The following is an 11,018-nucleotide window of genomic DNA, read 5'->3' on the forward strand; positions in this document are numbered from 1 at the left end:
GTGAGATATAGCAACATACTTTCATTTAATTTTATGTTTAAAAATGTTACCAATTTACCTCGTACCTATAAGACCTAGTAGCACAACATTCAACATCTGAATGGATACTAATGTAATCAATATCCTACCCTCTGTATGTTTTCTGCCATAGTTCTCTTAAAAGGGGCTGAACATGGAAGCTAACATCAACATGGGTTCTGGACAAAGTCGTTTTCTTGGAGGTGTTGTAGCAACCTTAGCAAGTGTTATCTTGTTCATTGATGAAGGGCTTACTGGTAATTTTGGCTGATGTAGGAGGGAGTGTAAGAGTTTAAGAGGAGGCAAACAACAACAACCATATAAGTTACAAAATCTACAACAGCAAATATGGAGAGAGAGAGAGAGAGAGAGATTATGTATAAATACACAAAAAATCACATTTCCCACTTCAAAAACTTTAGTGGGTTGACCTTGACCACCAATTTTGGCATGTCCAAAATTTCCTTGAGAATGTTGTAGAGGGATGCCCTTTGTATTGGCAGCTTGCGTTCTTCCAATTGGATGATACTGAAACTTTCTTTGTTTTGTCCCACCTAATGATCTCGAGTCACCAACATCTTCATCTAAGTTTCCAAAAGTCTTCCTCTGTTTACAGTCTCCCTGTTAACATTGGGATGAACACATGAATTAATACAGGTGTGCACACTTAGACACACTCACATATCTTTAAATAAGATCTAATTATGACCTTATATCTATTTATTTTTATTTTTCAAGGTTATAATATTAGTTTTCTTATCACTAATTACCACTATATATATATATATATATATATATATATATATATATATATATATATATATATATATATATATATATATATATATATATATATATATATATATATATATATATATTACCTCCAATGGCTTTAGTAGCATCCTTAAGGCTCCCAGAAAAGTATTGTTGTAGAACACTTTAAATAACATTCTTATCTGCTGTACGTCGCTTTTTCTCTAATTGTCTCCTTGATCCACCAACCATCTTCAAGTCGACACAAAATTTAAGTCTATATATATATATATATATATATATATATATATATAGAGAGAGAGAGAGAGAGAGAGGTAGGTTCAAATGTTTCTCACATCTATTGTGTGCTAGAATCCACCAATAAGATTTTAGTATTAGTTATATGTATATTAAATGTTATCTATACTTATAACTCATTTTTATGGAAACCAATTAAATTCGTCATTAATGTCAACAATAATACTTTTTCAGAATTAATTCATATCTAGAAGAATGATAGTGTATTCCAGCAGAATGAGAGTGTATTCTAGTAGAATACACTCTCGTTTTTCATATTCCATGCAACTTTATTGTATTTTAAGTGACTGAGTCCTGAAACAAAATACGAACTCATATATAAAAACGTAGATGTGAATTCATTCTGAAAGAATGTTAGTGCTGACATTAATGACGGATTTAATTAGTTTCCATAAAAAGAGAATTATAATTATAGATATCATTTAATATACATATAATTATGGAAATCATTTAATATTTATATTTATTTAATTAAATAATTATTTAATTTACTAAATTCTTATTTGTGCATTCTAGCACACAATAAATGTAAGAAACAAAATAACTTAACCCTATATATATATATATATATATATATATATATATATATATATATATATATAATTCAAAAAGTAATATTACCTGATCCGGTGGACGAGGTCCAATCCTAACATCAACAGGTTCAGTGCCATTAACAGAAACTTGATCACCAGGAATCAAGCTCCCCTCAACATATTTCTTCTCAGAAGAACTTCTTGATACCAGCATCCACCCGTCTTATATGTCTCAAAAGAAATTATAACACCTTTTTGTTGTGTTCCAGCCTCCAAAGCTACAGTAGCCATCATTGTTGACAAAATGAAACCTACGGGACAAGTTTTTCTTCCCACCCTATGATGAACACAATTAATAGACGCAACTACAATGGTGGCTGCCAAGACTATAAATAGAGACTTCATTCTTTAGTTGTATGCATCCCAAAAACACATAGAAACAGATAGTATAACACTTAGAGTGAAAGTGTTAGTGAGAGGGTTGGTTTTTTGTAATAGTTGAGTGTGAGAGTTGCTCCTCCTATTGTAATTCTATTTTAGTGTTTAGTAGAAGAGTTTTCCAACCCCAACAACTGGTATCAGAGCTTGGTTCGGTGTCCAGTGAATTCTTTACGAATTTCTCTGTTTTTTCGTCAAAAATATTTTGTCTCAAAATCCGTTTTTGAGTACACCGTTGGAAAGGGCTTGTTTCAAGGATTCCGAAAATATATTTTTCGTATTTTTTTTACCACCAGAAGGCCCTCAAATCGTTGGTCAAAGTTGGTCAAATCTCGCCGGAAAAGTCGCCGGAAAAACCAGGTGGCCGGAGAAGACTACCGGGGAAGAAGGAGTGACGTCATCAGTGAGGTCATCATTGACCAGAATTTCAGGAAGTTGCAGTTTTGCCCTTGAAGTTCCAGAAAATTGCAGAAAGGTCCCTCTGTTTCTGAAAAACTGCAGTTCGGTCCCTGTTCTTCTGAAAACATCTGTTTTGGTCCCTGGAGTTCTGAAAAGTTTCAGAAAAATCCCTGGTTGGCAGAAATATTTCAGATTGGCCCCTGTAAGTTCCGAAAATTACAGTTTAGCCCCTATAGTTCTGAAAAGCTACAAATTAGCACATAACTTTTCAAGAAAGTATATTTTAACCCCGAAAAATTCTACCCCACCATTTTTGACGCTTCCGAATCCAACCGAGAGCTCGGTTTTATCTAATTTTTCAACGAAATATTTGTAAAATAAATTTGCAATTATTTTCAATGGAATCTACAAGTACGATTACGATGGTTCGACTTACGCCCACAAATTACAACTTGTGGAAGCCAAGGATGGAAGATTTGCTTAATCTGAAAGATTTAGCAGAGCCTATAGAAAAGCAAGGCGTCAAACCCAACACGAAGACAGACGAAGTTTGGACGAGAATAAACAGAAAAACGGTGGCACAAATTCGACAGTGGATCGACCACAGTGTTTTTCATCATGTCTCTCAAGAGACAGACGCGTACAAACTTTGGGAGAAGCTCGAGAATATGTATCAGGCAAAGACGGCACGCAACAAGACCTTGCTGATGAGGCGCCTTGTAAACCACAAGTTACGAAGTGGTACGTCCATAACCGAGCATACGAGTCAGTTCCAGGATCTCGTAAACCAGCTCGGTGCTGCTGATTGGGTTCTCAAAGACGAGGAACAAACCATATTGCTCTTGAGTTCTCTACCAGATAATTGGGAGACGCTTGTTGTGACTCTCAGCAATTCTGCCCCCGGTGGTAAAGTGACAATGGAGATGGTCACAGATGCCCTAATGAACGAGGAAGCCAGAAGGAAAGAAGCTAGTACAGACCAGTCTTTTGCCCTCGTGTCAGAAAACAAAGAAAGAGGCGGAGGCAGAACTGGAGGCCGAGGTCGAGGTAGAGGCAGAGGTAGACATGGTCAAAGTAGAGGAAGATCCCAAGATCGTGGGAAATCACGAGATCGAGGGAAATCGCGAGAGCGAGGTAAATCTTCAAATACATGGTTCGAAGGCTATTGCAATCATTGTAATTATTATGGCCACAAAAAGAGTGATTGCCGAAGGTTCTTACGAGAGCAGCCCGAGACAAGCCAGAATCCAAGCAGGGAGAATGGTGAAACCATGGTCACCATAACACAAGACGTTGCCCTTGTTACATACGAGGAGGAAGCATGCCTACATGTTGAAACTCATGATGATGAGTGGGTGATTGATAGCGCTGCATTATATCATTTGACTCCAAACCGGGATTTATTCAGTACTTATAAACCCGGAGACCATGGTACCGTAAAGATGGGAAACACCAGTTTCTCAAGCATTGCTGGTATTGGTGATGTGCATTTAAAGACCAATGTTGGATGTACATTGGTGTTGAAAGATGTTCGGCATGTCCCAGAGCTGAGAATGAATCTTATCTCAGTTGGAGCTCTTGACGTCCAAGGATATGATAATCAATTCAAAAATGGCACCTGGAAGTTGTTGAAAGGTGTTATGGTTGTTGCAAGGGGAAAACTTGATGGTACTCTTTATAAAAGTCATGCAAAGTTGCTTCAACCAAGTCTCAATGTTGTTAAAGAAGAGACATCACCAAACTTGTGGCATAGAAGACTAGGCCACATGAGCGAGAAGGGATTGACGACTCTTGCAAAGAAGGAGTCCATTTCAATGGCAAAAGATGTTGCCTTGGATCCTTGTAAATACTGCCTATTCGGGAAACAACACAGAGTTTCCTTTAGCTCCACAAGAAAGAACCGCTCTGAGTTGCTGAGCCTTGTCCACTCCGACGTATGTGGACCCATTGAAGTAGAATCTCTTGGTGGAAGCCGGTATTTTGTGACATTCATTGACGATGCGTCACGAAAGGTATGGGCATACTGTTTGAGAACGAAGGACCAAGTATTGGACCGCTTCAAAGCTTTTCATGCAATGGTGGAAAGACAAATAGGCAAGAAGCTAAAATGTCTCCGATCAGATAATGGAGGCGAATACTATTCCCGTGAGTTCTCTAAATACTACACGGAACATGGTATCAGACATGAAAAGACTGTCCCACGAACCCCACAACACAATGGTGTAGCAGAACGGATGAATCGCACCATTGTTGAGAAAGTTCGATGCATGCTCAGCATGACTAAACTCCCAAAGCCATTCTGGGGTGAAGCTGTATTGACATCTTGCTATCTAATAAATAGGTCACCTTCCGCTCCATTGAATTTTGAAGTTCCGGAGAAGATATGGACGGGTAAAGACATATCATATTCTCACTTGAGAGTATTTGGGTGCAAAGCGTTTGCACATGTATCAAGTGAATTGCGGAAGAAATTGGACCTCAAATCCACTGCATGCATCTTTATTGGATATGGAGATGAAGAGTTCGGGTACAGGCTATGGGACCCAGAACTAAATAAGGTTATTCGAAGCAGAGATGTGGTTTTTTATGAAAACCAGTATTATGATTTCAAGGCACCGGTTAACAAGCAACAAAGCTCCAAAGTTTCAGATATAATATCTAAAAATAAAGATGATGTTTCCACTGAAGAAGTGGATGAAGAAGTCGATGATGCAGATCAAGAAGGTGTTGAGCAGGGGGAGCTTCCACCCCTGGATAATTCAGATCCACTGCCAGAAGTTGCAAACGAAGGAACTCAAGTTAGACGATCCAAACGAGTACGTGCTCCATCAACAAGATATCCGACTTCAAACTACATCCTTCTTACTAGTGAGGGGGAGCCAGAGAGTTTTCAAGAAGCTCAATCTCATATTGACAAAGAAAATTGGCAGAAGGCCATGGAAGAAGAAATGAATTCTTTGCAGAAGAATCAAACATATAAGTTGGTAAACCTCCCCAAAGGAAAGAAAGCCTTAAAAAACAAGTGGGTTTTCAAGTTGAAGAAAGACGGCAAGGGAAATACTATGAAGTATAAGGCGAGACTCGTTGTCAAAGGTTTCCAACAAAAAGAAGGAATCGACTTTGATGAAATTTTTTCGCCAGTTGTGAAGATGATGTCTATTCGAGTTGTACTCGGATTAGTTGCCAGTCTAGATCTTGAACTTGAGCAGATGGATGTGAAAACAGCCTTTCTCCATGGTGATTTGGATGAAGAAATATACATGGAGCAATCTGATGGCTTTAAAGTCCCAAAGAAAGAGCATCTCGTCTGTAAATTAAAGAAGAGCCTTTATGGTCTTAAGCAAGCCCCAAGGCAGTGGTACAAGAAGTTTGATTCATTTATGATGAATCATGAGTACAAGAGAACTGTTGCAGACCATTGTGTCTATCTGAAGAAGTTTCCAGATGGGAAATTTGTCATCCTTTTGCTCTACGTGGATGATATGTTGATAGTGGGCCAAGATGCAATGATGATCAACAACTTGAAGAATGATTTGTCTAAGTTCTTTGATATGAAAGACTTAGGCCAAGCACAACAGATATTGGGCATGAAAATTATCCGTGATAGAAAATCAAGAAAATTGTTCTTATCACAGGAAGAGTATGTTGAACGTGTGATCAAAAGGTTCAACATGGAAAATGCCAAGCCCGTTTGTACGCCCTTGGCTAACCACTTCAAGTTGAGTAAGAAAAATTGTCCATCTTCTGAGAAAGAAAAAGAAGAGATGAAGGCAGTCCCCTATTCCTCAGCCGTAGGAAGTCTTATGTATGCAATGGTGTGTACAAGACCAGATATTGCTCATGTTGTCGGTGTTGTGAGTAGATATCTAGCTAATCCGGGAAAACAACATTGGGAAGCAGTCAAATGGATACTTCGATACCTGAAGGGTAGTTCGAAACTATGTTTATGCTACGGGGGAGCAAAGCCAATCGTGGAAGGTTATACAGATGCCGATATGGCAGGAGATCTTGATAGTAGGAAATCTACATCAAGTTACATTTTTACTTTGGCAGGGGGAGCTATCTCGTGGCAATCCAAGTTACAGAAGTGTGTCGCACTGTCAACAACAGAAGCCGAGTATATTGCTGCCGTTGAAGCTGGGAAGGAGCTTATATGGATGAAATGGTTTCTTCAAGAATTAGGCTTTCCACAAGAAGAGTACATCATTCATTGCGATAGTCAGAGTGCTATGGACCTGAGTAAGAACTCGATGTACCATTCCCGTACAAAACATATTGATATACGTTATCACTGGCTTAGAGAAGCAATTGAGGGACGAGAATTGAAGTTGTTAAAGATCAACACCAATAACAATCCTGCAGACATGTTGACAAAGGTGGTGACACAAGAGAAACACAGACTATGTGCTGACATAGTTGGGATGAGGATTGTTGGACGGAGACTGGAGGGGGAGATTTGTTGTGTTCCAGCCTCCAAAGCTACAGTAGCCATCATTGTTGACAAAATGAAACCTACGGGACAAGTTTTTCTTCCCACCCTATGATGAACACAATTAATAGACGCAACTACAATGGTGGCTGCCAAGACTATAAATAGAGACTTCATTCTTCAGTTGTATGCATCCCAAAAACACAGAGAAACAGATAGTATAACACTTAGAGTGAAAGTGTTAGTGAGAGGGTTGGTTTTTTGTAATAGTTGAGTGTGAGAGTTGCTCCTCCTATTGTAATTCTATTTTAGTGTTTAATAGAAGAGTTTTCCAACCCCAACACTTTTCTCATTTGTTACTTCTTTCTGAATAGTAAACATGTAGATGCAATGACTTCTACTGCTTCCATCATTCATCTCTACATGAGTTGACAAGTCAATCAAACAACTAGCATAAATTTTCATATAAGAAAATATTAATTATTTTCATGAGTTGACAAGGCAGACATAAAAAATGTCTATAGCACCTACACACAACCAGATATGAGTGAAATTAATAAATCCATAAAAAAGGATATAAATATAAATGACCAAAATGCCCTTAACTTACTGTATTAATTGCCTGCCACCGTTCGAGTCTCTTGATTCTTGACTGCATATCTTCAATCGCACCTTCAATGGGAGAAATAACCTCCCTACTTGGTGATGACTCAGATGATGAACTGCTACCCTGCTTTTGATATATCAAAATAAATAAAAATATATAACAAATTTGATATATTTATATTTTTAATAAAAACAATTTGAAAATTAAACCTGAGATTGAATGTTTTCTACAAGTTCTTGCAACCGTGCAGCTTGTTGAGCATTGATCCCACTTGAATTTCTCTCTGATGCTGGTAATTTTTCCAGTACTATTTGAAGGTAACTCTAAAAAATGAAGAAAAATAAGTAAATCATAATAACAACAAAATAAATACTTTAAATTAAAAAAAAAAAAAAAAAAAAAAAAAAAAAAAAAAACGTAGGAAAAACCTTTGTGGTGTATGAACCATCAAGCTCAAGAGCCGAACCAGCAGCTACAGTAACTTCCTTATTTGCCCCTTTAATCTGTATATATGGCCCCAGGACATGTTGCAAATGATCAACCTCCATTAAAAGCTACAAGGGCAAAATGGTCATATTAAAAAAAACTAAGTGTTAGATTTAACAAAAGAAACCATGAGGACTGTATGTGCTAGAAAATAAAAAATTCAGATGACCAATTCTGTAATTTTACACATAAAAATATTTTACCTTTCCATCTTGGTAGATATATGCAGATGCTTCAATGTAAGCTACAGCTTGATACCTGAAAACCATTTTAATAGATAAAATATTTATATAAAAGATAATAATTGCTTCATATAAATATAAAAATATAAAATTATGGTAAGTACCCAAGATTAAGAAGACCGGAAACTGTACTGATACTGATGTCAAAGTCCACCTTTGGTTGAATTATGAAATCCCCTTCCCTTATAGGCTAATTATTAAAAAACATTTAATAAATAAAAAATAAGAAAAGAAAAATAATTAATATAAATTTTGACCACAGATGAGATGACAGACCTCCCTTATGAGTAGTGCAAATCTCCCTTCAATTCACATATTCTCACTGGCATCACAGACTAATCTTCCAACCTAGGAACATGAGTTATCCCAAATACATACCTGCAAATTTTCATATAAGAAAATATTGTACGAAAAGCATGCACAAACTGATTAAAAAAAACAATGGAATATATTTAGTCACCAGAGAACAATGTCGGTTTCTTCAAGAGATCGATTTTGTTGGACCCATGAAGCCAGACCTTCACCAACACACGAGTTTTGGTTGGGAAATTCTCCTCCGGGGCGGGAAATCCTCACCACAAGCATACGGTGTGACCCATAGATTATGTTTTAAAAAGGCAGCCCTTCTTACGAACTTGGCTTCTGAACCTGCTAAAGGCAAGCAGTTTATCGGATGTAAAAAGTCTTCTGCTTACCATATGTAAAAAGTCTTCGCAAGAATAAATTTCCAAACCACATTTTTCAGCAAGTAACTTCTGCTCATTTGTGATTGTGCTAAAGCTAACAAGAGCTGTAATATAAGATAAAACATATTAACTCACGAGAGGGGTATATATTTATTATGAGAAAAGCAGATAAATAAAACTTACTTTACAAGTACTTTGTTAGGAATTAATCTAGATTATTAGTTAATTTATGTTAAAAGGTTAGTATCTGTTAGTATGTGTTAGTTAGTTAATGTTAAATATGGCAGTTATGTTAACGTTTCATAAACCATTGTGATGGTTGTGTGAAACGTTGTAATGTTTGGTTTGATATCACCCCCTGTTGTGATACTATAAAAAGGGGTCATATGTATCAGTTTGTATCTGTTGAAATACATTTCGTATATATCAATAATATAAGTCAAAGTTTGTTATTTATCTTCTTCTTTTGAATCATTGGAACTTTATCCTTATCTCCAACAAAGTGGTATCAGAGCCAATAAATGGCGCACGTCGGAAACAATTATCAACCCCTCCTTCTTCCAAAATTAAATGGGAAAAATTACTACCGCTGGAGCATTCAAATGAGAGTATTGTTTCAGTCACAAGATCTTTGGGATGTTGTGGAGGAAGAGATTGAGGAACCAGAAGATGAAGATGAAGTTTCAGATGATGAAGTCAAACAACTCAACGTGATGAAGAAGAAAGATAAGAAAGCACTTTATCTTATATATCAGGCATCGGATGAGGCAATTTTTGAAAGAATCTCCTTGACAAAATCATCAAAAGAAGCTTGGGACATGCTTTATACAACATACAGAGGGGAGGATCGAGTCAAAATCGTAAGGCTGCAAACACTTAGATGTGAATTTGATGGATTGAAGATGAAAGAAGGAGAATCTGTTGAAGAATTCTATAATCGTTTGATTACACTGGTCAATCAAATGAGAATCAATGGAGATGTTATTGAAGATAGAAGAGTAATTGAGAAAATCCTGCGTAGCCTCACAAGAAAGTTTGAATATGTGGTGGTTGCCATCGAGGAATCTAAGGATATCTCAACATTATCCTTAGAAAGGTTGTTGGGGACTTTGCAATCTCATGAATATAGAATGCGACTCTTTGATGACGTTCCTTCTGAAAAAGCATTTCAAGTTTCTACGGGTGCAAAAAAGGAAAGAACATGTAAAGTCATTATCTGAAACTCAATGTTATTACTGTCACAGATATGGACATATTATGAAATATTGCAAGAAAAAGAAAGAGGATGAGAGTGCAGATGCAAATTTCAATTATGGAAAAGAAACAAAAGAAGGAGATACTGTTTTTATGGCACTTGAGGATCTTGAAGCCTTAGTAGATGATGCATGGCACGATGATGATGATGATGTCCTTTTGAAAAGAAACAAGGTGATAGATGATGAATGATGATGCTTGAAGATCAAAACTTCAAGATGATGGATGTTTCAAGAAATAATCTAGATTAAGGGGGTATGTTAGGAATTAATCTAGATTATTAGTTAATTTATGTTAAAAGGTTAGTATCTGTTAGTATGTGTTAGTTAGTTAATGTTAAATATGGTAGTTATGTTAGCGTTTCATAAACCATTGTGATGGTTGTGTGAAACGTTGTAATGTTTGGTTTGATATCACCCCCTGTTGTGATACTATAAAAAGGGGTCATATGTATCAGTTTGTATCTGTTGAAATACATTTCGTATATATCAATAATATAAGTCAAAGTTTTGTTAGGATCGAGACACTTAACACACGACTCTAAACACACACAGAGCTCACGAAAAACAAGAACACAAGGATGAACACGAGGGATTTAACGTGGTTCGGTCCTTCTCTGACCTACATCCACCGGTAACTAGGAGTTTATATTTCTTGGTGCTAATCTGCACTCACTCTTTGTTGCTTATTTTTACAATACAGATGAGACTCATATATAGAGTCTGAAGTAAACAAATGAACAAGAAAAGCAGCCATGAAACATGCATCCGGGAAATATGGATCACCTCTCCTTTTCCACCTTTTTGACTTGCTTTTCTTCCATGTTTTCTGCCATGTTTTCTGCCTTTTGACCAG

The 11,018-nt window shown here is 36.7% G+C and overlaps 2 protein-coding genes across 2 annotated transcripts; one reads left to right on the top strand and one right to left on the bottom strand.

Moving 5' to 3' along the window:
* Nucleotides 1–7,482: 7,482 nt before the first annotated feature.
* Nucleotides 7,483–8,808, bottom strand: LOC145127796 (uncharacterized). Its single transcript, XM_079062926.1, has 7 exons — nucleotides 8,684–8,808; nucleotides 8,580–8,601; nucleotides 8,328–8,413; nucleotides 8,185–8,239; nucleotides 7,924–8,049; nucleotides 7,705–7,818; nucleotides 7,483–7,618 (listed from the first exon to the last, which is right to left on the bottom strand). Exons 1-7 carry the CDS (start codon nucleotides 8,806–8,808, stop codon nucleotides 7,490–7,492), a joined length of 657 nt encoding a protein of 218 aa, XP_078919052.1. The 3' UTR covers nucleotides 7,483–7,489.
* A 622-nt stretch (nucleotides 8,809–9,430) lies between these two features.
* Nucleotides 9,431–10,355, top strand: LOC145127797 (uncharacterized). Its single transcript, XM_079062927.1, has 2 exons — nucleotides 9,431–10,005; nucleotides 10,154–10,355. The coding sequence occupies exons 1-2, from the start codon at nucleotides 9,431–9,433 to the stop codon at nucleotides 10,353–10,355; spliced, it is 777 nt and encodes a 258-aa protein (XP_078919053.1).
* Nucleotides 10,356–11,018: the final 663 nt, after the last annotated feature.

Source organism: Lactuca virosa, chromosome 7, assembly GCF_052849685.1.
Source record: "Lactuca virosa cultivar CGN04683 chromosome 7, Lactuca_virosa_CGN04683_v6, whole genome shotgun sequence".
Lineage (NCBI taxonomy): Eukaryota > Viridiplantae > Streptophyta > Magnoliopsida > Asterales > Asteraceae > Lactuca > Lactuca virosa.